Genomic DNA, 26,488 nt, shown 5'->3' with positions numbered 1-26,488 from the left:
ATTTATTTTATCAACTTTCCTTCTGACGATGCTGTCTGTGTTGAGCGCTCAGTGAATCTGCGTTCGACTGCTCCGCCTAGGGTCGACAGTGCAGCCTAGGCGGAGTAGTCGAACGCAGATTCACTGAGCGCTCAACACAGACAGCATCGTCAGAAGGAAGAGCGCAGGGCAAGCTAGCGAGACAGAAGTTAAGCTCTCCTTACAACATGGACCTCCTCCACCCTCATTCAGATCTGGCGTTTGGAATTATTTTGGTTTTCATGTGACGTATGGCCCTGAAGGTAAGCGAGTCATGGACTAAAGTAAAACAGTATGTTGGATGTGCCATGCAATGCTCAATTACATGGGTGGGAACTAGTGTGTTAGCGCAGTTAGCTCGTTAACGTGTTGGCCGTCTAGCCCCATGCACGGGGCGATCGGCGGTAGCTCGTTAACGGAGATTTGCCGTGTTGTGGCGTTAAGGTCATTTCAACGAGATTAACCTGAAAGCACTAGTGGGAACACAACGAATATGACTGTACATTTACGCCGACATCATCCTAGTGCAAAGACAAGTGGAAGCAGAAAAAAACAACAAGCATGCATGCTACAAACTTTACCCGAGTCATTTAGACAGCCGTTAGCACATGATTCTCCTTATGGGGACCTGATATGTTTAATATTGTGGCGAGCTCAGACAAGGAGGAGACGGAGGTGTCATTTGGTCTTGCTTCCCGTGAGCTAGCCAGGGAGCACAGCCGTTTATTGACATCTGCAGAAGAACACTGCCGCTAGCTAACTGCTCAGCGCGGCAACCGCACAGCAACAACAACAACTCACAGGGCGCCCTCTGACCCCGGAAGGACACACCGTCGCAGCGAGAGGGCGTCACCCGTCACTATGGCAACATAAACAAAACATAACTGTACAAACAGAACCCCGAACAGCCCTGACCCGCTACAATATGCTGCTGAGAATATAGCCCAGAAGAAGCGTATAGTATAGCTTTTATTTTGGAAAGAGCCATTTCTCTGTAATAAACTCTCTTTTCCAAAGATGAGTGATTCCTCAATCAGATACAGGGCTCGCAAAATCGCTAGCCCGACGTCCCGGAGCTAGCGATTTTTTTTGTCGGGCTACCAAAATCTATCTCTTCCCTGCCCGTCGGGCTATTGTAGGAAAAATATATGTCAATGCTTTTGCATTCTTTCAGAAATGTAGCTGGGTAATTATGTCATTGGCATCGGTGAGCCACTGTCAATATGTGACATATTGAAATCGCGTTTGAATTTGCGCTTGTTTTTTTGCTTTCACTTTGCAATCGTGCGAACTGTGTATAGAGAGCGACAGCACTGATCTGTGAGTGATGATAATTTGCGCACAAATTCCTCTGATATCGTCTTATTAATCGTTAGCTTACTATGCAAACATGACAAGTGAAATCTCCCGCAGCAAGCTTAAACATGTGAGAGGTTGATCGCGCAGAGAATCGCTGACTGTTATGTGTGTGTGTAAAAGCAGCAGGATATATATTTTAGTTCTGCTGAGCCAAATAAGACAGGTCAGGGTGAAGAAGTGACAGCCAAAGAAAAGCTTACCACAAAACGGAAAAGTTATGACAAATCAGACTATAAGGCAAAAAGAAAGTACAGCTTTATGGTTTCATGGACAAAAGAATTTCTGTGGCTGCAATATGATGAGCTAAATAACCAGGGCTGCACATAAGTGGTCCGCAGGTGCGTATTCGCTGTCAAAATAAAAAACACGCACAAGGGTTAGGGTTAAATTTAAAAACTGTACTTTTGTGTTAAAATATATATTTATAATTTTAATAAATGACAAATTTAAAAAGGCATGAACATTTTTTTTGTATCGAAAAAATATCGAACTGTGACACCAAAGTATCGAACCGAACCGAACCGTGAATTTTGTGTATCGTTGCACCCCTAGAAAATATCACAAAATCTGTTATTTTTAATATTCAGTAATGGTCATGTCTCACCTCTAGTCTTCTCTGTCTTAATTTCAGGTTTCCACCATGTGTTGTAGATAGTTCAGGAGGTTAACTCGACCAAGCAGTCTTTGGGTTTCGGCCAAGTACTGTTTAGAATACCAGAACAGGGAGGATGGTGTAGGTTTAAGTTTATTAGACTGATACATATGTACCAACAAGACAGTGTACATCACTGTCACAATGACGTTTGTTTTCATTCAAAGGCTTTATGGTTTTTCCTATAATACCTGGTGGGCCGGTCTCTAGTCAAATGCCCGGGCTGATTTTTTGTCCCAGTCCAGCCCTGTTCAATAGTGAGGGGAGGGTGGAGCCTGAGATTGACAGACGGTTTGAGGCAGTATACGGATGGATGGGCAAAGTCGGTGACAGAAAGCAAAGATAAAAAAACAGCTTAATGCCACTTCAGAGTGGTTGCCATGGTGATTTTACAGTACCTGTTAACATTCAGGCTCTGGCTGCTGGGCTGGGGTCAGCAGCTCTCAGCTTTACCACACACAAACTGATGTTTGACGTTTTATTTTCTTATTTAAGTGCAGATAGCAGCAGCACCTCGTGATGAACATAACAACATGATTGTAATTAATGTCTTTACTGAATGTAGTACAGTTACTGAAAAATGTTATGTGATTACAGTTACAGTTGCACCTAACGCTGCCGATCTCTTAACGCTGAAACTCCAGAGCCTGCAGTTCCTCTGACGCCCAGCAGAGGCATCAGTGAGTCAGTCCCCATAGACTTCATGTTCAAATCATGTTTGCAGCCTGATAAATGAACTGATTGGTCTCTATGGAGATCATTTCATAACATCAGTATTTTATAACTCACTTAAATTGCACTAAAGCTTAAAGTTTGCATTATTAGGGGCGCGGCCTCTGTGGCTATGCCCTTCGCCTCGTTCATGCAGCCTGTTTAAAGCAGCCGGCTGATGCGATTGGACCGTGTCACAGACCCTCTCAGACGTGCTGCTTTTTCATCGTCTTTCTGCAGTAAATCAGGATTTTGTGCTGCAGACGTTTGTTTGTTCAGGTCTGAATCAGAGAAGAAGAAACGCTGCAGGTTTTTACTGTCTGCCTGAACCACAGAAGAAGAAGAGAAATGAGACATGAGGGGGAGGAGGGCAGCACCTTGCCTCGGGGCGCTTTTGCTGTCCTCCATCTTAACCTCGATGCGTACACAGCAGCATTCACTGATGTCTTCCTTCCAGTTTAAAAGCTCGCTTTTACTTTTATTTTTACATGGCAGCGTTTTTCAGGTTAGGGTTAGACTTTTCAGTGTGTGTGTGCTTGTGTGTGTGTGTGTGCCTGTGTGCAATCGGACAAATGCATTTTCTTTATTCAGACTCAGAATAGAAAGAGAGAAAATACAGACGATGGACGGATGCGAGGATGCTTTAGTCGTTTAAAGATGCTTTTCCTCTGCAGTGGTTACACAACACACACACAAACAGAACAAAGTGAAGCCCCAGCATCGCTTCTCATTTAAGCTCCTCTAACAAAACTCGTCTCACTTTCAGAAGAACTGCAGAAGAATCAAAGAGTTGAATGGTCTTTGAGCTGAAATGTCACTCACAAGCTTTTAAATTTGACCAAATATTCAAAAAAATGTCTCAGAGGTTAGTAGTGATGCTCTGAGTGTGAGAGGAGTAACGATGGAGCAGCAAGCGACGTTTAATGACTCGTAAATTTAAAAAGCATCACTCACAGGTTTACAGCACAGCTTCCACTTTAGGTACGGCTCATTAAAGGAGCTCCATTCAGACCACCTTAAGAGCCTGCTGATCTAACAAATGCAAAGCCTTCATTCCACCTTAAAAGACAAATGGCACTCTCACTTATTCCACTTTAACTGAGAAGCATCTGCTCATGCTGCCTTAACACATGGCTTCACAGAGAAAACTCTTACCACCTTAAAAGAAAAAAAATGTGTTCACACAGCAGGAATGTAAGTTACTCCATACCGCCTTAAACCCAAACACCATCTGTCTCACCTTAATGGAGATAATACAGCTATAAAATCTCTCTCATATCACCTTAAGTGCCAAAAAACAACCTTGTTCATACCACCTTAATAGATAATAAAAAAAGAAAAATCAGAGTTTGAGGGAAGAAAACTTTATTGAAACTTCAGCTTTTTTGTGTGTCGGCAGGAAGTTGGCGAAGAAGAGGAAGGAAACTCTGAGCTCCAGACAGGAAATGACCCTGATGGTGAACAACTCCCAGCACACCACCATGGTGGACACGCATGTGCACACGCTGAACGGACGCAGTGAGTACATGCACGCGACGCACACAAATGCTATCCCTAATCCTATCTCTGACAAGCGGGTGAGACAAAGACTCGGTGACAGAGTCGCTCACCCACAGGTTGCACAGACGACGCAGACTGATCTGCAAACGCTCCCCGAGTCGAGACGTTTTCTTTCAAAGAAAGATCATTTCGCTGATATTTCATGACGTGATAATCCCGTATCTAAACGATAGCAGTGAGTTGAGGGAGGAGCTCAGGCTGTGGTGTGGTCGGTCATTCCATGACTTCGTGTTCTGACTCGGTTTCCACGGCAACAGTGAAATCCTATGTTTTTGCTGCATGGCTTAGGACGCCGACCAACCTGAAAGAAGACAAGCTCAAACCCAAGCAGGTGGCGTCCTCGTCCTTCCTGCCGTGAGCTGAAGGAGGCGATGTTTTATCGCAGCGTAGCGGCCGTCAGAGGGCAAGGCGGCACCCTTCCCCCCAGGCTCCTCTGCTCGCCGTCTTCCTCTTTATTCTGGAGCACGGCGTGCAGCTGCGAGCGCCTCCCTGTAGGAGACAATTTAAATTAAGCACAGACATCAAACACCACAGGCCCTGAAACCATGTCAGCTTACAGGAGCCTCTGATTTAATTTAACCATGAGAGTCTCAGGCGTGTAGCTGCGGCCGAAAACAAGAAGATCAGTCAAACGTCATCTTTGGATCAGTCAGTAGACGATAACAAGGGAAGAGCTGCTCACAACAAACCAGGCTAACAGACCTCTCCTCCAGCATCATTCTGGTTATTAAGTAAAGCTAAAACTACAAATCAGTGTAACTGAAATAAAAAGTTATGCTCTTTATTGATCTGCTCAAATCTTCCAGACCAAAGATCCAGTGAAGGTTTTGGTCCATCTGTGTGCTCAGACTGAGACGGCTGAAAGTCTGTGGCTTTACGACCACAAACAGAAGACTGTCTGAAACTGAAATCATCTAATACAATCAGAAAAGATTCAAGTGACAATAAAAAATTATAAAAGAAGTGCTGCAAATCTCTAGTAACTCTGACTTTTATTAAAATAGAAACCCAGTGTTCATTAAACAGCTGAGCAACAATTTCAAATCATGGGTCAAACTCCAGGTACAAGTAATTCATAAAGGAGTACTGAGGATTACAGCTTGGTCTCTGCAAACAGTCCTAATGCCCTTCTAACATACTGCTAACATGCTAATGCCGTGCTAAGCTGTTGTTAAACTGCTGCTAATGCGATGCTAACATACTGCTAACCAGCTGCTAACGTGCTGCTAATGCCCTGCTAATGCCCTGCTAATGTGCTGCTAATGCCATGCTAGCATGCTGCTAATGCCATGCTAACGTACTGCTAACATGCTGCTGGTGTGCTGCTAACATAAATGAAGCAATAATTAACCATCGCTGAGACTTTCCTTATGAAGTTGCAGGCAGGGCGATGGGTGAATCAGTGACTGTAAAATGGAAGAAGCAGGAAACTTTAAGGCTGCGTTTCTGTTTCCTCTATGCAGCTGTTTCATCTCCGTCCTCCTTCACCCTGAAGACAAACACCATCAGCACCTCCGTAGCAAACTCCTACTACCCAGGTAAAAACACTGAGATGCCTCCTGTTGACATAAGAACTGCTGTCAATGTTTTCATTTGTAAAAGGAGGCAGACTGTCTCAGACTGTCTCAGATGTGCAGCAGGGACCAGTGTCCACCAGATGCATGAAGATCGATGCTGAACAAGCAAACAGTCACTGCAGGCACTTACTGCACACCAGCAACAGTTCTTTGATGAGTCTCAGAGACACGTCTTCCACTGTCGGCTGTTTTTACACTGCTTCATCTGCATGAGCCTCCACCTAGGGCTGCTCAATTAATTGAATTTTAATCACGATTACGATCTGGGCTTTCAACGATCATTAAAAATGACTGAGCCGATTATTAGCCCCTCCCTCGTGCTTTACTCTCGCGCTGCTCCGTGTGGCAAATCAAGCGCACCTCTTTGCATTTTGAACACACATCACAACAATTAAGAGGACCCAAGGGAAGCTCGGAAAGCTAAGCAGAAGTTATTTGGAGAGGAGAGTGACTGCCGTTGGTTGAAAAGAGAGGTAAAAAAAAAACTTCAGTGGTGTGGAAACATGGATTCGCGGAGTCAGACGTGGATCAAGTAGACATAGTGTGTAAACTTTGCTACGGTGTCATAGCTGCACCACAGAGCAACACTGCAAAGTTCACTAAACATAGATGTTTACATTTTTCATTTATATTTTATATTGCAAACATTTGCACTGTTATCAGTATTTGCACACTATTTTATATTATTTTTTAAAGTCATTATTCAATACATTGTTATTGTTAACGCTTTAAATCCCTGTAGAACCGGAACCATGTAAGCTAGCGCAATAATTTGTTTTGCATATGAAACCAGAGGAGTTGTACTTACATCTTATGTCATCAGCTTGTCCTAGGTCACGGTTTCCTTCCACATATAGCTTTGCAAAAATTGCATAAAAAGCGCTTGCAGGAACAAAAACATAATATTCCAGAAACACGCTTTGCCGATCCGATCAGCTGTTCGTAACACTTCCCACATTGAAAAAGAGTCAACTCGAACTATAGCATGTCCGCCAGTTCCTGTTCGAAACCGGAAGTGACGTCATTTTCGTGGAAAATGTAGTTTTTTACTTGTAGGCCTTAAAAGCCTATACTGGTGTTTTTATAAGTCATGTTTGACTCTATACTTTTCTGAATAGTTTCTGGGATGCTTAGAACTCGAAATGCACTGCTGGAAATAGTTTATTTTGATGCACATGCTGTTTTCTTTGCAAATTTGCATCATAGGATTGTTTTTTCGTTTTTCCTGCAGTGTATATAAAAATTGCTGTATCTCCAAAATAAAACTATGAAGACACTCAAAATAAATTCCCTGTTGTTGTAAACTATTTTTTGCAACTTTTTTGTATTTGAAGTTTTGAGGGATAAGCCTCTTAAATTTCCCCAAGTAGAAATATATGTAAAAAAAAAAACCAAAAACGATTTTCAATTTTTTTGTAGTTTATTGCACTTTTTTGCAATGAATGTAGTTACTCTGGACTTAATGCATACATATTATTAAAATATGGGCTATAACAGTTGTATTGATGTATAGCAACTTGAAATGCTCCCACAAATGGCACTACAACATGTAAAAAAAAAATATAAGCTCTGGTGGACTTGGTTCTATGGTAGGTCTTAAAGGGTTAAATAAATATCGTCAAATAATCGAGATCTCAATTTCAGTGAAAATAATTGTGATTATCATTTTTGCCATAATCGAGCAGCCCTACCTCAACCTGCTGGGTCCTCTCCTTACACCTGTACACAAAAATGCCACACAGATTCTCAGAGGCATTTGGACGACGATCAGTCCCTGTGTGCTAATATTAGCATTCCCCAGACATCCAGCCAACAACACTAACATTTAGATTGACAATAATTCATTACAATAGTGGGGATTCATTACAGTAGATGTCTTTCTCAGCTCAATGTAACTAAATTAAATGATGCAGTTCCTCCACTCTTACCTTCTTCAAAGCCTTGTGCCAACACACTGCAGAACAGCTACCTAACGCTACTCCTACAGATGTGACTCATCTTGTTAATAGTGTTATGGCCTCATTGGGTACAACTCTGGATACTGTAGCTCCTATGAAAAAGAAAACTTCACTCCCTAGTATACCTCAGATAATTCAATTCAATTTTATCTGATAAGCACATAACTCGTAAGCTAAACATGTTCTGAAAAGTTTATCCGAGGCTGGGTCTCAGGGCCAGCAGCCAAAGAAGATAAGGCCAGACCTCGCTCTCCCCAGCCACCTCCTTATCTGGGGAACACAGAAGCCAGCCAAGAGACGCAATCTCTCCAGAGTAGCCTGGGTCTGCCCCGGGGCCTTTTCTCGGTAGCAAAAATCCAGAACACCAGGAGGCGCCGAGGAGGCATCCTAGTCAGATGCCCGAACCACCTTAACTGGCTCCTTTAAATCTAGAGTAGTGGCTCTACTCTGAGCTCCTCCTGGATGGCTGAGCCCATCTCTATCTCTAAGGGAAAGGCCAGCCAACCTCTGGAGAAAGATCATTTCCACTTGCATTAGCGACCTCATTCTTTCAGTCACTACCCAAAGCTTGTTACCATTGGTAAGGGTTGGAACGTAGATCCACCAGAAACACTCGGCTTTTAAGCTTAGCTCTCTCTTTACCATGATGGACTGGTACAGCTCAGTCCTCCCGCTCCCCTCACTCGTGAACAAGAACCTGAGATACTTAAACTCCTCCTCCCTGACCCGGAGCAGGCACTCCACCCTTTTCCAGCTGAGGACCATGGCCTCAGACTTGGAGGTGCTGATTTTCAGTGTGAGCTGGAGGCCACCACCTGATGAAGACAACAGAGCCCCCATCATCTGCAAAAAGCAGTGACGAGATTCTGACTCCACCCGAGTAGAAGTAGTTTGGCTACACCCGGATATTTTGTCAAAAAAAATCGATGACCGAGCTGACAATGTGGACCAAGCTCTTTCTTGTATAAGGACCAAATAGCTCATTGCAGTGGGCCAGACACCCCATACTCCGAAGTGCCTCACAAAGCATACTCAGAGGACTTCTCCAAGTCCACAAAATGCATGTAGACTGTGGGCACACACCCTTAAATACCCTTGATAGGCTAAAGAGTAAACCACATATTTATTCTTTCCCCGGGAGGCTGAAGAGTGTCATCCCCCCCTGCAGATATTAAGGGTGTGTAACTATTGCACAGTACACACTACAGTAGTTAGGAGTTGTACAAAGATATCCACAGGAAGGAATCATTTCCTGTGTCGTTCAGTGGTGCATTATGGGTAATCTCAGTCTCTCACTGAACATGTGACCCTCAACCTGCTGCCCCAGCATGCAACACTGTAGAGGACAACACTGACCACAGCACCCTCACAGAAAATCCTGAGCATTGTCCGGTAGATGTTGCAGACCTCAACTGCCTCTGAAAACAGAGTCTGGCCCTTCCTTTAGCGTGCACTGGTGTTTTTAACCCAGTCCAGTTAGTGTGTACTCTGAGGTATTTACAGGTCTATCCACCGTCGTCCCTTCCCACCTTATCCAACTTACCACCAAGTTGTAAGTTGCTGCCATTTTCCTTGTGAGTATTTATTACAGGGCGTGTGTAACCCGTTCATGTGTTACGCCCGTCATTGCGTTGTGTTCTGGCGTGAAAGTAAGAGGCAGGAGACAGTACTGGGTCTTTGGCTCTTTACTGCACATCTGCAACACAGAAATATGTGTCTGATCTGTGTGTGTCACGCGACTGCCAGTACACCTCTCCTCCGGCCATGCTGAAAGGAGCTGTGTCTGCAGCTTCATTAACACTACAATAATATAATAAATCAAATACAACAAATTGTTTTAAAACATTAACTTAAGCTCTCAAAAACAAAAAGCACAAAATAAATAATATGTCACTGAAAAATCATCAAAAACAATTTATAAGAACAATAAACAAAATAATTCAAAAACAAATAAACAGTCAGATAAATACAATTCAATCACCAGGACCCGATATTCTAGTGCTTATAGTTCAAACATTATACTTCAGTACAATTATATTAATAACCGCCATCTAACAGGCAATACAACACTGTACTTATAAAAACAATGAATGAAAGACTGCTTCTCCAAAACATAAGAACATCTCCGTACCTGCAACACAGAAATACAGTGGGGCAAAAAAGTATTTAGTCAGCCACCGATTGTGCAAGTTCCCCCACTTAAAATGATGACAGAGGTCAGTAATTTGCACCAGAGGTACACTTCAACTGTGAGAGACAGAATGTGAAAAAAAAATCCATGAATCCACATGGTAGGATTTGTAAAGAATTTATTCGTAAATCAGGGTGGAAAATAAGTATTTGGTCACCTCAAACAAGGAAAATCTCTGGCTCTCACAGACCTGTAACGTCTTCTGTAAGAAGCTTTTCTGTCCCCCACTCGTTACCTGTATGAATGGCACCTGTTTGAACTCATCATCTGTATAAAAGACACCTGTCCACAGCCTCAAACAGTCAGACTCCAAACTCCGCCATGGCCAAGACCAAAGAGCTTTCGAAGGACACCAGGAAAAGTATTGTAGACCTGCACCAGACTGGGAAGAGTGAATCTACAATAGGCAAGCAGCTTGGTGTGAAAAAATCAACTGTGGGAGCAATCATCAGAAAATGGAAGACATACAAGACCACTGATAATCTCCCTCGATCTGGGGCTCCACGCAAGATCTCATCCCGTGGGGTCAAAATGATCATGAGAACGGTGAGCAAAGATCCCAGAACCACACGGGGGACCTGGTGAATGACCTGCAGAGAGCTGGGACCAAAGTAACAAAGGTCACCATCAGTAACACACTACAACGGCAGGGAATCAAATCCCGCAGTGCCAGACGTGTTCCGCTGCTGAAGCCAGTGCATGTCCAGGCCCGTCTGAAGTTTGCCAGAGAGCACATGGATGATACAGCAGAGGATTGGGAGAATGTCATGTGGTCAGATGAAACCAAAGTAGAACTTTTTGGTATAAACTCAACTCGTCGTGTTTGGAGGAAGAAGAATAGTGAGTTGCATCCCAAGAACACCATACCTACTGTGAAGCATGGGGGTGGAAACATCATGCTATGGGGCTGTTTTTCTGCCAAGGGGACAGGACGACTGATCCGTGTTAAGGACAGAATGAATGGGGCCATGTATCGTGAGATTTTGAGCCAAAACCTCCTTCCATCAGTGAGAACGTTGAAGATGAAACGAGGCTGGGTCTTCCAACATGACAATGATCCAAAACACACCGCCCGGGCAACAAAGGAGTGGCTCCGTAAGAAGCATTTGAAAGTCCTGGAGTGGCCTAGCCAGTCTCCAGACCTCAACCCCATAGAAAATCTGTGGCGGGAGTTGAAAGTCCGTGTTGCTCGGCGACAGCCCCAAAACATCACTGCTCTCGAGAAGATCTGCATGGAGGAATGGGCCAAAATACCAGCTACTGTGTGTGCAAACCTGGTAAAGACCTATAGTAAACGTTTGACCTCTGTTATTGCCAACAAAGGTTATGCTACAAAGTACTGAGTTGTATTTTTGTTATTGACCAAATACTTATTTTCCACCCTGATTTACGAATAAATTCTTTACAAATCCTACCATGTGGATTCATGGATTTTTTTTTCACATTCTGTCTCTCACAGTTGAAGTGTACCTCTGGTGCAAATTACTGACCTCTGTCATCATTTTAAGTGGGGGAACCTGCACAATCGGTGGCTGACTAAATACTTTTTTGCCCCACTGTAAGTGTCTGTTCTGTGTGTGTCACGCGCCTGCCAGTACACCTCCCCTGACGAAGGAAAAAAAGAGTGCATGCTGTTAAAAAAAAGACTTCCACGAATACCCTCTCAAGCCGCTAGCGATCAGGCTAACTTAGCATGCTAGCATTTTAGCTGCGTTCTCGGCTAAAACTCATTATAAGTGTATATTAGTGAACTCCGCCCTCCACAAAACTTATCCCGAATGAGTCTCTTAATGACAAACAAAAACGCGGCGGTTTGGCTGTATTCACATTGCAGCTTGGGATCTGAACAAACTTTAATTAGCTGAGAGCAACGTGGCAGTGACTTACCTCCGGCCATGCTGAAAGGAGCTGTGACCGGGACACACATGCACGCGCCTACGTCACCACGCACCGTGCACACACGAACGCACACAGACTCAGATCACACAGGTAGGAGATTGAGATGCGAAAATGACATATTTAATCCAAAAAAAAATGTGTTTTGGGTGAAATTCACAAGTATTTAACACATATGTTACACGTGCTGCGGGGAAAAGCCTGTTCTGACGTTTGAGTCTAAGGTTTATTTGGAGCACCGTGAACTCTCTCCACACTCTGTCATGTCATTCTTGAAAGAGAGGTTTGCCGTGTTCGAGTCTGTAGTGGGGCCTCGTTAGTGCCATCATTTGCATAGTACAGTTTTCTGGTCCATGTCAGTCAGACTGTTCATAACCAAACCATGTCCATGCAACAGAGGTGACCACTCCTTTAAGGTCCTCCATTTGTTTGGACTGCTCCTTCTGTTTGAGCAAACTGGTTCTGCCTCGTCTTCACTGACCATGCTGGGATTTTTTCTGCCTGCATCCACCAAAGTGGATTTTGCGACACCACGAAACAAACGATTATATACGATTATAATATAAAACGATTTTAATTTCATCATCTGATATATTTCGTCATATCGCAAAGCCCTACATCTCAGCCTCTCTCTTCGCTCGAGTGTCCAGGACATGTGGTCGTAGATCTGATGATATGATTACATAATCGATCATCAGCCTGCGTTGAGGTGAGCTGGACTATATCTAGCTGGTGCATCTCAATCTCATTCACTAGCTCAGGTCCTTTCCCACCAGAGAGGTGATGTTCCACGTCCCAGTTGCCATCCTCAGGAGCATTGATTGGTCTGGCTAGGCCGCTTGGCCAGCACCAAGTACATACTGCACCCAACCCCTACAACCCCTCCTATGCGTGGTGGGCCTAAAGGGGGATGGGCCCATGTCCCCCCTCGGGGCTGCGCCCAGCGAGGGCCCATGAGCTAAGGGCTGGCCACCAGGCACTGTGTCTTGGGCAGACTCTCCAGGTCTGCCTCCAGGCGGGGCCCTGGTAACACGCAAGAGTCTTCTGAATGGCTCTTTGTTTGTGCCATGGTAGACTCTACCAGTGGGCAAAAGCCCCCCAGCAACATAGCCCACAGGATCCCTGGGACACACAAACCCCCTCCACCATGATAAGGTAGAAATTTACATATTTCTTCAATCTAGCTTCAATCTAGCATTTCCACTTTAAATTAGATCAATCTATCTTTATTAATTCCATTCAGGATATGTCCTTCAATGTGCATACCAAACAACATCTCTAAAATTAGAAATATCCTGTCTCAGAGTGATGCTGAAAAACTAGTTCACGCATTTATTACTTCCAGGCTGGACGACTGTAATTCATTATTATCAGGAAGTCCTAAAAGCTCCCTGAAAAACCTTCAGTTAATCCAAAATGCTGCAGCAAGAGTCCTGACAGGGACTAGAAAGAGAGAGCAGATTTCTCCTGTTTTGGCTTCCTGTTAAATCCAGAATTCAAAATCCTGCTCCTCACATACAAGGTCTTAAATAATCAGGCCCCATCTTATCTTAATGACCTTGTAGTACCATATCACCCTATTAGAGCACTTCGCTCTCGCTCTCCAGGCCTACTTGTTGTTCCTAGAGTATTTAAAAGTAGAATGGGAGGCAGAGCCTTCAGTTTTCAGGCCCCTCTTCTGTGGAACCAGCTTCCAGTTTGGATTCAGGAGACAGACACTATCTCTACTTTTAAGATTAGGCTTCAAACTTAGGCTTCGAACCTTGTGGCTCATTCACCTGAAGCCCAGTACTCACCAGACATTTAGCTGCCATTTAAATAGTTAACATTCATCCAGCAGTCAGCCAACATCCAGCTGATGCATTTCAACCATTTAGTCAACATTAACTATACTCTCAACCAACATTCATCTACCACGAGCCTAATATTCACCTGACAGCTGGTGTTCGCACATCAGTTAGCCAAAATTGAGCCGATGTTTTGCCTGCAGACATGTAGCGAGCTGACTGGTCTTCTTCTTCTTTTCTCTTCTTCTTTTGTCCTGTCTGTCCATCTGTCTGTATGCTGCTGTGTCCTGATGGCAGATCCCTTCGTACCGACAGCCATTCTGGGTGAGACACCTTTCCTCTGTTTCTTCGATAGGCCAGATGTGCACAGGTAGACAGACAGGAAAGGGGCAGTCAGATGGTAGGAAGTGGACAGAGCTGAGGCCTAGAATAGAGAGACAGGTGAGAGGAGACGAGAGACAGAAGGACAGATATTCTGACTTCCATCCATCCCTGCTTGCTTCTCGTTCGGCTGCTTTTGGTTCTTTCCTCCTTTTGGAATCTTGTTTTTGTTATCTTGTTCCTTCATCTTTTACAAGTACAATTTTGTTTCAGATCATAACGTTCTCATTTATACTCTTCTTTCTGTCAATTTGTATGTTTTTTAGTTTAATTGATTAAAATAGAATTTTTATTTGCCTTTATATTAAATTAACATTTATTTTATTATTATTTTCCTTTCATAATGGATTAAATTTGTGCATTTATCTGTTTTGGTTTTGTTGTTTTTGAAACTTGATGGTGGGCTTCACTCCATCCCCGCATCCACAACATTCCTGCGTGTTGTGTTGATGTCACGTCTGTCTGTGACTTCCAACCTCTGCATGGGCACAACACGTCACGTGGACTGGGGGGAGGAAAACCAAAAGTTTATATTAATAAACTGATTACTTATTAATATATTATTATATGTGATGTGAACATTTACCCAGAGTCTGGCTGCAGCTGAGAAGAATCCTAATCCTTGGCTTCATTTTTATCAGTTATTTAAAATATTAGAGGCGTGGCAAGTGACAGATTTATTCAGTCTCAGTTATATCATTGATAATCACTCATGCTATCAAGAATAACTAAACACAAATGCAATTACCACACCTCATGAGCACACGTTTTCTGTGGACGATCCATATCTTTGAGGACTTTCGCTTCTTCAGCTCTTCGGTGTTTTTAGTCTGAAAATATTGATACGCATGTTGTAGGCACGTCATTATTTCAGATCACAGAAATGAAAGCAGCCGAGCTCGGCTCACAGACCTTGTATACTTTATTCTTCCTCAGATTTAACCTGAGATTTGCTTGGCTCTTGGGAAACAAACGGTGGCTGTTTTACTGTAAACACTTTCCCAGGTGTATCTGGTAGTTAAAGAACACATGGAACACATATTCTCCAGCTCTGTTTGGGACATGTTGTGGGAACCTGTCAGAGAGTCTTTCTGTCCTTGAGCAGTGATTAGGGCTGTGGTCAAATTAAATCGATAGTATCTCTAAAGGATTTTGACTAGAAACAGGTGACGTTCTACCCAAACGCAGTGTTAGGGACAGGAACATCTACATGGGGAACAGTGGACCCGGCTCCAAGTTTCAGTGAAACTTCTGCACTTGATTCAGCTAAGCGTCCACAGAATAGAAGGCTATTAGTAAGCACTGTTTCATAAATTCCCCTTTTCTCCTCTCTCCTCAGGCTAGCTAATCGGTCTTCAGGCAAGGGATGCTGACGTTAGCCAAGGCTACCAGTCCTGCACTCAGGGTACAGTTAGCAAGGGTAGCTAGGTTACCCTAAATGCTAGCTGCTACCAATGCAAATAGAACTACTTCTAGCTGTTTGTTTGATTCATGCTGGCTGTTTGTTAGCAGAAGGTTAGCTTAAGAACAGGCTAAAGCTAAATTTGTTGCCTAAACTCTGTCTCCTCTGTCTTCTTCTTCTTTTCCATCTTTCTCTTTGTAAAGTGCCCATTAATGGTAAGTGGTTAAATTTGGGGCTAAAGGGTGGGCTCATGTTGGGGAGGGGTGTCTGTCACCACTGAGCATGGAGCCACACCCACCACCGCTGTGACATCATCAGTTAGCGTGGCAATGATGCATTTTTTTACCGTCTGTGAGATTGTGACGCTACAACCCCCAGCTCCTCCCACCATGTAACCTTGAATCAATCAGCTTCTAGCTCTGCATCTCTTTATCTGATTGGTTCCCTTTTTTGTCATAGTGGTTGTTTTGTCCATTCAGTCACAACTCGCCACCTCCATTACATCACCCATCTTCTCGGCCTCACCATACCTGATTGGGCTTTAAATGACAGAGAGTTCCTGATTGGTCAGTCAGCCCCCAGACTAGCCAATAAAAACAGAGTTAGAGAGTATAGTGGAAGGTATGTCAGCCAAGTCTTTGCTGAAATGTTCACATCAGAGTCCTGGACGTTTCTGATTAGAAACCAGTTTACCAAAAAGGTTTGTTCATTTCCAGGACTCTGAACTTTCCTCTTTTCACACCGCAGCTCCAAGAACCTGGACCACCTCTAGACCAGTACTCAGACCATGCTGTACTGGATCTGAACCAGTACTCAGACCATGATGTACTGGATCCAGAACAGTACTTGATATTACAATTAACTGCAATGAACTATTGAAGAACTTGACATGGCAGCAGTGTGAAAAGAAACCAGCAACAATCACCATCCTCTCTCTAGTCATGTGATCTGATGTCATGTGATCTGTGTGTGTCATTCATTAGTGTTGCTGTTGGCTCCTTGGACAGATCAGTGGCATACTGAAGGAAAGTACAGACTCTGGACAGACTTTGTATGACTTCACTCTTTCAGGCCGTCCGTCAAATTCAGGCTCGATGAAATTGAAGCACCAAGTTCACTCTTTTACTGTTTAACCCGGGCATTAGATTGGTGGCTGCCCACTGCTTCAATGAGTGAATGGGTTAAATGCAGAGAGGACTTTCCACACAGGGATCAATAAAGTATACGTTATTATTATTATTATTATTAACCAACACCTGAGCAGTTTTGTAATCTGAGGTTGTTTGTGTTACATCATGGCTTCACCCTGTAGTCTTCTAACAGTCCTGGTGGCTGGTTAAGATGTTTCTGCTGTGTTTAGTACATGAGGCTGAAAGAACAACAAGGAAAACATCTTCACCGTTTCTAACATTCAGGGAAAAAATGGACCAACACGAAAAGTGAAAACAGTCCTTCTGTTCAATGTTGCTTCTATTTAATCCAGTAAAGAAAAACTAAAACCAGTAAGTAACCAACTCATACCAATACATGATCTAACAGAACCAGTCTTTCCACTGATAATACACAGAGTCCAGGTTTCAGTGGCTGGATGTGTTCTGTAAGTCCGAGTTTTCACTGAGACTTGTTAGAGCAGCAGCTGAAGGTTAGAAGGTTTGACCAAACAAATTAAAGCGGTCTGTGCTTCATGAGGTCAGGACGCTGCGATTGATTGGCTGTAAACACAGAATCCCATTGGTTTGCCTGCTGACGATAAAGTTACTGATGAAAAACACAGAGACAGCGTGACTGTGAAAGGAAGTCTGCAGTTTCTGCTTCACTACAAGTTTTAAAAATCTATCAGCATTTTAGGATTACCTACCTCATATGCTAAGAAAGTTCTGAACTTGGATCAGTGGAAGCCAGGCTGCTTCTCTCAACTGTCAGATCAACAGTTCACATTTTTGCTGCAGATACTGTGATGTCCATTTCCCTGTGGTACAGAAGAGTCACTCTTATCTTCGCCTCATATCTTCTCCTGTTCAGCTCGATGTCAGCTTGTGAGCAGGAACTTTAATCCTTCTGGTTCATTTAAACTTTATATGCCACTCTGTAGCATTGATGGATTTAATGAGCAGATTCAATAGCAGATCTGTAAATGTGATCGCTGACCTTTGAAGGAATTTAGAAGATTTTTTAAAGGTATTTAAGTGAACATACAAAGTCTGTCCAAAATTAAGCTAAGCTTTAATCAGAACAATTCAAATGTAACCGATACAGAACTGAAAGTGAAATTTATCAAGTTCCATAATAAGAAACATTAGAACTGGAGCTAATGTCCTGGTTCTGCCTGGGTCGGTCTGGTCCATCCCAGCTTCATATTTTTAAATGTGTCTGTGCAGCCTAAATCTGATCTGTCCACCCTCTCCCACCTCTCCTTCTATCCTCCCTCCAGATGACAGCCACACTATGACCAGTGAAACCAGTAGCCTGGTCCAGTCCCACTACAAGCAGCGGGACTCTGAAAGGGAGGCGCTGCCGTATCAGACAGGACAGCTGCACCCGGCCATCCGAGTGGCCGACCTGCTGCAGCACATCACCCAGATGAAATGTGCTGAGGGCTATGGTTTCAAGGAGGAATATGAGGTGAGGACAACACTCTGAGTTTCCTCTTCAGTTTGACAGTAAAAACACTTTTATCCAATCCACAGCTGTGGGGGAGGGGTCAGACAGAGGCAGGTGTGAATACTGACAAAAGTCGACATAAAAAAAAGTGTTTGTTTACAAAGTGAAGCCCACAGTCCTGCACGCCTCCATCAGGACCCACACCTAGACCCCACACCTTCAGTTACACCCACACCATCAATAAGGCCAACACCATCAGAAAGATCAGGACCTGAGCTAGTGAATCTGAGCTAGGGCTGAGCTTGTTTTTTCAGCACAAAGAAACGGAGAAACACCACGACTCTCCGTCAGCCTCCACCTTCATTCGGTGGCAGTGTGTCTCAATGTCTGCTTCCATCATGGTTTCACTGAGCTGTGAAGTGCTTTTTCAATTCTAGTGGAAACATTCATCATGTTGGTTTGTCAGAATTTGTAGCTTCAAAGAAAAGTTCCAAACACTTCCACTAAAGATCCACAGCACCAGTAAGACTCACACCATCAATTAGACCCACACCCCCAGTGAGACCATCAGTAAGACCCACAACGCAAGTGAGACCCACACCACCAGTGAGACCATTAGTTAGACCCACACCACCAGTGAGACCACCATTAAGACCCACACCATCAGTTAGACCCACACCACCAGTAAGACCACCATTAAGACCCACAACACAAGTGAGACCCACACCACCAGTGAGACCACCATTAAGACCCACACCATCAATTACACCCACACCATCAGTTAGACCCACATCACCAGTAAGACCACCATTAAGACCCACACCACCAGTAAGACCAAAACCATCAATTAGACCCACACTACCAGTAAGACCCACACCATCAATTAGACCCACATCACCAGTAAGACCACCATTAAGACCCACACCATCAGTTAGACCCACACCACCAGTAAGACCACCATTAAGACCCACAACGCAAGTGAGACCCACACCACCAGTGAGACCATCAGTTAGACCCACACCACCAGTGAGACCACCATTAAGACCCACACCATCAGTTAGACCCACACCACCAGTAAGACCACCATTAAGACCCACAACGCAAGTGAGACCCACACCACCAGTGAGACCATCAGTTAGACCCACACCACCAGTGAGACCACCATTAAGACCCACACCATCAATTAGACCCACACCATCAGTTAGACCCACATCACCAGTAAGACCACCATTAAGACCCACACCACCAGTAAGACCACCATTAAGACCCACACCATCAATTAGACCCACACCATCAGTTAGACCCACACCATCAATTAGACCCACACCATCAGTTAGACCCACACCATCAGTTAGACCCACATCACCAGTAAGACCACCATTAAGACCCACACCATCAATTAGACCCACACCATCAGTTAGACCCACACCATCAGTTAGACCCACACCACCAGTAAGACCACCATTAAGACCCACACCATCAGTTAGACCCACACCACCAGTAAGACCACCATTAAGACCCACACCATCAGTTAGACCCACACCACCAGTAAGACCACCATTAAGACCCACACCATCAGTAAGACCCACACCACCAGTAAGACCCACACCATCAATTAGACCCACACCACCAGTGAAGCCATCAGTAAGACCCACACCACCAGTAAGACCACCATTAAGACTCACACCATCAATTAGACCCACACCACCAGTGAGACCACCAGTAAGACCCACACCATCATTTAGACCCACACCACCAGCTGGGTTCTATCCTCCTGAGCTAACCCACAGTCACTTTGAGCAGTGACACTATATTTGGCTCCAGATTTTCTGCAGGCATCTCTGTGACAGTTGTTCTGTCTTTTGTCACATTAGATTCTAAAACATGATTTCACTGTTGTTCATTATTGCTTTATTAGCCTTTAGAACCGACCAATCAGAAGAGTGTGATTAAACATGAAGGAGCAGAGTCAGTTCCATAAAATGCTACTAACTAAAGAATCTCTCTAAACAATTAATCATTTATATCAAAAGTATTAATCTGTGAGCAGGCGGGTTAGTGAGTAATGAGGAGCATGAGGGCTGCGAGAGCAGGAGGAGGAGGAGCAATAACCAGGAGACGAAGACAGTAAATAAAATAAATAAATAATGTTCACTAACAGCACCAGTTTGGGACTTTCTGTTGTGAGCTGTGTGTGTGTGTGTGTGTGTGTGTGTGTGTGTGTGTGTGTGTGTGTGTGTGCGCGCGCGCGCGCACTACACATGTTTACCCATTTTCATCATGAGAAAAACTTACTAATGGATGTTACTTACCTGAACCCCCCCCACACACACACAACCACACACATACAGACACACACACACACATACATTATAGATCTTCCCTCCAGCTAATGGGCCAAAACAGGGAATGGCTTGTGTGTGTGTGTGTGTGTGTGTGTGTGTGTGTGTGTGTGTGTGTGTGTGTGTGTGTGTGTGTGTGTTCAGTTCTGGTTGCCTGCTAGCGGGCTGCCCTCAGGGCTAATCCATTATACATCCTGAGTACACACACACACACACACATAGACACAACATGCACACACAGGGAATGTTTTCACCCTCCATTTGCAGAAAGTTAGCAGTGAGGAGTTCTTCCAGTGTTTCTGTCTCACTCTCCGTCCATCCGTCTGTTCAGTGATGGCAGCCTCTCAAAAACATGAATCAGCCCAGTTTTTTTCCACAAGTGAGTCCAGTCTGGGTCCAGTTTGAGTCCAGTCTGGGTCCAGCCTGTGTCCAGTTTGTGTCCAGTTTGAGTCCAGTCTGGTTCCAGCCTGAGTCCAGTCTGGGTCCAGTTTGAGTCCAGCTTGAGTCCAGTCTGGTTCCAGCCTGAGTCCAGTCTGGGTCCAGCCTGAGTCCAGTTTGTGTCCAGTTTGAGTCCAGTCTGGTTCCAGCCTGAGTCCAGCCTGTGTCCAGTCTGGGTCCAGCCTGTGTCCAGTTTGTGTCCAGTTTGAGTCCAGTCTGGTTCCAGCTTGAGTCCAGTCTGGGTCCAACCTGTGTCCAGTCTGGGTCCAGTTTGAGTCCAGTCTGGGTCCAGCCTGTGTCCAGTTTGTGTCCAGTTTGACTCCAGTCTGGTTCCAGCCTGAGTCCAGTCTGGGTCCAGTTTGAGTCCAGCTTGAGTCCAGTCTGGGTCCAACCTGTGTCCAGTCTGGGTCCAGTTTGAGTCCAGTCTGGGTCCAGCTTGTGTCCAGTTTGTGTCCAGTTTGAGTCCAGTCTGGTTCCAGCCTGTGTCCAGTCTGGGTCCAGTTTGAGTCCAGTCTGGGTCCAGCCTGGGTCCAGTTTGTGTCCAGTTTGAGTCCAGTCTGGTTCCAGCCTGAGTCCAGTCTGGGTCCAGTTTGAGTCCAGCTTGAGTCCAGTCTGGGTCCAGCCTGAGTCCAGTTTGTGTCCAGTTTGAGTCCAGTCTGGTTCCAGCCTGAGTCCAGTCTGGGTCCAGTTTGAGTCCAGCCTGAGTCCAGTCTGGGTCCAGCTCGAGTCCAGTTTGTGTCCAGTTTGAGTCCAGTCTGGTTCCAGCCTGAGTCCAGCCTGTGTCCAGTCTGGGTCCAGCCTGTGTCCAGTTTGAGTCCAGCTTGAGTCCAGTCTGGTTCCAGCCTGTGTCCAGTCTGGGTCCAGCCTGTGTCCAGTTTGTGTCCAGTTTGAGTCCAGTCTGGTTCCAGCCTGAGTCCAGTCTGGGTCCAGCCTGTGTCCAGTTTGAGTCCAGCTTGAGTCCAGTCTGGTTCAAGCCTGTGTCCAGTCTGGTTCCAGAATGTGTCCAGTTTGAGTCCAGCTTGAGTCCAGTCTAGTTCCAGCCTGTGTCCAGTTTGAGTCCAGTCTGGTTCCAGCTTGATTCCAGTTTGAGTCCAGTTTGAGTCCAGTCTGGGTCCAGCCTGTGTCCAGCCTGTGTCCAGTTTGAGTCCAGTCTGGTTCCAGCTTGATTCCAGTTTGAGTCCAGCTTGAGTCCAGTCTGGGTCCAGCCTGTGTCCAGTTTGAGTCCAGTCTAGTTCCAGCTTGATTCCAGTCTGGGTCCAGCTTGTGTCCAGTCTAGGTCCAGCCTGTGTCCAGTTTGAGTCCAGTCTGAGTCCAGTCTCGTTCCAGCTTGATTCCAGTCTGGGTTTCAGAGCAGATTTTGTGGTTTAACCTAGGTTTGATTGTAGTATTGATGCAGTAATCAGTTCACGTGAGCTCATGACTGAATCCCAGCTGTCCAGCTGAGCGCCCCACTCATGACTGTTATCTCCCTCCATGCTTCTCCTTTACTAATTAATGTGATCGGACAGCTTAACGAGGTAAGACGTCTTCTTGGTTTTCAGATTCTTACTGTCCTGTGTTCTTGTCGACTAGATTAGAGACAATATGGCAGTAACGCACACACATTAGCACAGTAGCTGAGTGTGAGCTCAGACTCACCCCTGTCAGTCTCTGTGGTAACCATCCTTGTAAACCACGAGTGGAAACCTGCTATGCTTCTCTGATCGTCTGCTTTAGTACAAAAAGATGTAGTTTCACACAGTTTTTTATCTTTACTGGCTTCATTTATATCCTCAGAGATTAAACGATTAAACAAGAGAAATTCAATGTCAAGCTAAAGAGATGTAGGTTTTAGCTAAAGCTTATATAACACAGACCCTGATCCAAAACAGAGAGATCATTGCATAAGAAAAATTAATCAAATTCTTTAAGCTATGATTGAAACACAGGAAGTTTAACCCCCTGACAAAGACCCTTCACACTGGTCCTAACCTAAACTCCAACTTCCTTTACATTTGGATTTATTATCCATATTTGAACAAATTCTGAACGTCAAGTGGGAATTGACCATTATAAGCTTTGTATGTCATTTGAATTAGGTTATAATCTACTAAATGTTTGAGTTTCAGCATATTTAGTTGAATCAGGAATGGATTTGTGACTCAGGTCTGTTTGTTACCATTCATATGGCTTTTTCTTTTTTTGTAATAAAACCATTGAGTTGATGTTTGTCGGGTGTTTCCCACCTCTGCATAAAACAATAAGTGAATAATGTTAAAGGCATGGAGATTGTTGCCAAAGTCTTTGACTTTGTACAAAATAAATAGATTTAGACTTTTCAGCTTTGGCAAAATGCAAACTGTACATAAATTATCTAAATAACTCCCAAGAATTTAGTTTCATGTCAGTTTTGAATCCATTGTCATTTTTCTGTGGTTATTTTAGCAAGCAGTTTCCAAATATTATTCATTTTGTTTTTCCAACATGAACAGAGCAGATCAACCATTTCCTGTTTCCAGAAGCAGCTTGAAAATTCCCACAACAAAAAAGTCATCAGCAAATAAACAACACTTAGAAATGTAAACCATAGATATATCATGTAAACAACATTGATCCAAAAATATTCCTGATATGCATGACTGCGCATTCGTCAACCTGCATGCAGCCTGTTTCAGTTTCTCCTACTTTTTCTCTATTTTTTATTTTACTTAGTATTAGTGTTATTTTGTTTTAATAGCTTTCTCTCAAACATGTGGGTCGAGCAAGTCTTTGTTCTCCTTGTTGTGGAACTGTTAGTTTCATTGAGGAATGGGATTGCAGCAGCTACACCACACGCTTTGATTACTCCAGAGATCAGCTGATTGCTCTGATGCCTGCCGGCTTGTTGGCCAGACCCATGGACGTACCAACTGTAATGGAGGTGGTCAGAGGAGGCCTTAGCAGAACTACAGGGCTGTTTTGAGATGACCGATGAGGAGACACTCTTTGAGCCTCACTGACTACATAACTTTTTGCACCTACTCCATTATTCCAGCTCAGACTGAGAAGGATCCAGGTGTTGCTGAAGGACAAGATCAGAGAGGCTAAGGACAATTACATGACGAAGCTGGAGTGGAAACTTCACCAGAACAGAATGAGCGAGGTGTGGAATGGCATGAAGACCATCACTGGATTCTGGACCAGCTCCGACCCATAGTCAGACCACATCAGGATCTCCTTCATTTTGCCTACCGGCCCCGCCTTTGAGCTGAGGACGGCATCATCTACCTGCTCAATCGTGTCTACGCCCATCTGGACTAGCCGGCGAGCGCTGTGAGGGTCATGTTTTTTTAACTTTTCCAGTACTTTCAGCACCATCAGGCCGACCATCCTGGGAGATGACAGCGATGCAGGTGGATGCTTCTCTGGTGTCCTGGATTGTTGAATACCTGACAAGAAGACCACAATATGTGCGTCTTCCACATTGCGTGTCTGACAAGGTGATCAGCAACACAGTGGCACCACAAGGGACCGTCCTCTTTCGGACAATGCTCAGGAGTTTCTACGAGTCTATTGTGGCCAGTGCCGTCCTCCATGCTGTTGCATGCTGAGGGAGCAGGTTGAGGGTCGGGGATGCACAGACTGAAGTGGATGTTGTCCAAGATAAGGACAATGCTGCCATTGTCCTTATCTTCCTTATCTGCCACCCACTCCATGATGTGCTGGCCAGTCACAGGAGCTACCTCAGTGAGAGATTAGGATTACCCATAATCAGTGTTGGGACTAACGCGTTATTAAGTAACGCGTTACAGTAACTATGTTATTATTGTGGTAATGAGCACGGTAACTAGTTATTATGCCAAAACCGGGAACGCGTTACTCGTTACTGGGATTTAGATAGGCTCGTTATTCGTTACTTCGTGTGGTGGCTAACGCGGAGCTTCCACTGATTCAATAACATTAGCAAGTGGTGGAAGCCAGCAGATGGATGAAGGAAAAGGGAGGCAAGAGGAGAGACCCGAAGCGGCCGCTGGTCCGAGAGTGTCAGGTGAACTGAACTTCAGGTAAGAAGTTATAACCTGCAGTCTATCTGGGTCAGATATAAACCAAGTTTAGGTGGAGTTTATTTTCGTTGTGCTGACTTTTTCGTACTGCGTGCTAGCTAGCATGACGGAGTTTCTATACAGCTGGGTGGGTGCTATGTTACTGATGTTGAACTTTATTTTGTTCATAAGGTTAATTATTAGAGTTGCCAACCGTCCCGTAAAAAACAGAATCATCTCGTATTCAGAGAAAATATTACGCGTTTCGTATTGAGGTGAAAAGGAACAGTTTGTCCCGGACTTCAGCTACAATGAAAAAGACACAAAGCTGGAGTTATTCTGTCTCTTTACGCTGCACAGCTGCCTCTTCTTCTCCCCCTCCCTCTCCCCCTCCTTCTCCTGTTTCTACTTCAATCATGAAACTGATCAATGATCAGCTGATTGGCTTTTCTCTCTTGTTTATTTATCGCCCACTTTGCGCCAGAAAGAAGAAACCAGCGGATGTCGCGCTAAACAACAGCAGCACGTTTAAGCTTGATCAGCTGTTGTTAGAATTTATTTAATATTAATTTCTAGTATCAGCTGATGTTTGCTGGAGCCACAGCTGTAAAGCTGCTGGTCATGATGTCGGTTTGGATATGTGGTGAGAGGGAAACATGAAGATGAAACCAGGAGATGTCCTTACTGGATCATCAGAGCTGAGCAGGTGATGGAGAAACAGGTTTACCTTTTAGGTGACATGAATGAGTTGAAGTTATGAACTGTTTCTGAGACACAAATAACACCAGGATCCTTTTCTAAGTAGCTGACAGCTGGTAACTGTGCAGGGGCGGGTCTAGCAAAGTGTTGCCAGGGGTCCATGTAGGGAATTAAAAGGGAAAGGGGGGCACAAGGAAATACTTTCTTATTCTCGTTTAAAATGTCTCACTTTTTAAAAAAAAATTATCTGAGTCTTGCAACAAACAATTGATAGATTGATGCATATATACCATCAGAACAGTGAACATCACTGTCACAACAGTGTTTGTTTTCATTCAAAGACTTTATGATTTTTCCTATAATGGTGGGCCGGTCTCTAGTCAAAATGCCCAGGACGATTTTTTTGTCCCAGTCCAGCCCTGTATGCAGCTCATCTGCAGTCTACATCTTCCTATTCAGAAGGCAGAATTTCCGAGTTCTGAGTACAATCGAAAGCACCACGACTGCAGTTTTTGTGTTGGATGTAAAAAGCAGGCTAGGATAGAATCAGGCGTGGGATTTCTCTCGTGGAAATGTGCACATTATCTTTTCCTTTCTATTGGTAGGTGGCACAGTGCACTTGTGGCAAGTAAGCAAGCTAGAAGACTGGCAATCTTGCTGGGTATCCAGTTACGGAAGCAGCACATTAACAAGAGAATTCTGAGTAAAACCAAAGTTACTTTCCCTAGTAACTAGTTACTCCGAAAGTAATGAGTAACTTGAAGTAACTGAGTTACTTTTGATAGAAGTAACTAAGTTACTAATTTAAACTAACTTACCCAACACTCCCCATAATGCACCAATGAACAACACAGGAAATGATTCTTTCCTGTGGATATCTCTGTACAACTCCTCCACCTAATGCACAGTATACAG

At 44.3% G+C, this 26,488-nt stretch overlaps 1 protein-coding gene across 11 annotated transcripts in view; it reads left to right on the top strand.

Moving 5' to 3' along the window:
- LOC101480758 (receptor-type tyrosine-protein phosphatase mu) overlaps window positions 1–26,488 on the top strand; it is a 222,954-nt gene that overhangs the window by 149,739 nt on the left and 46,727 nt on the right. For 4 of the 11 annotated variants that reach the window (XM_024803716.2, XM_024803718.2, XM_076888605.1 and 1 more), the window contains 5 exons: window positions 4,140–4,258; window positions 5,764–5,838; window positions 14,007–14,033; window positions 15,696–15,707; window positions 17,924–18,114. In XM_024803716.2, coding sequence (XP_024659484.1) covers window positions 4,140–4,258; window positions 5,764–5,838; window positions 14,007–14,033; window positions 15,696–15,707; window positions 17,924–18,114 — 424 coding nt within the window. The remainder of the gene's footprint in view (window positions 1–4,139; window positions 4,259–5,763; window positions 5,839–14,006; window positions 14,034–15,695; window positions 15,708–17,923; window positions 18,115–26,488) is intronic. The other 7 variants (XM_024803717.2, XM_076888607.1, XM_076888606.1 and 4 more) reach the window with 4 other exon arrangements.

Source organism: Maylandia zebra, linkage group LG9, assembly GCF_041146795.1.
Source record: "Maylandia zebra isolate NMK-2024a linkage group LG9, Mzebra_GT3a, whole genome shotgun sequence".
Classification (NCBI taxonomy): Eukaryota; Metazoa; Chordata; class Actinopteri; order Cichliformes; family Cichlidae; genus Maylandia; species Maylandia zebra.
Note: the sequence above shows the minus strand (reverse complement) of the source record. Positions and strands in the feature narration are given on the sequence as shown.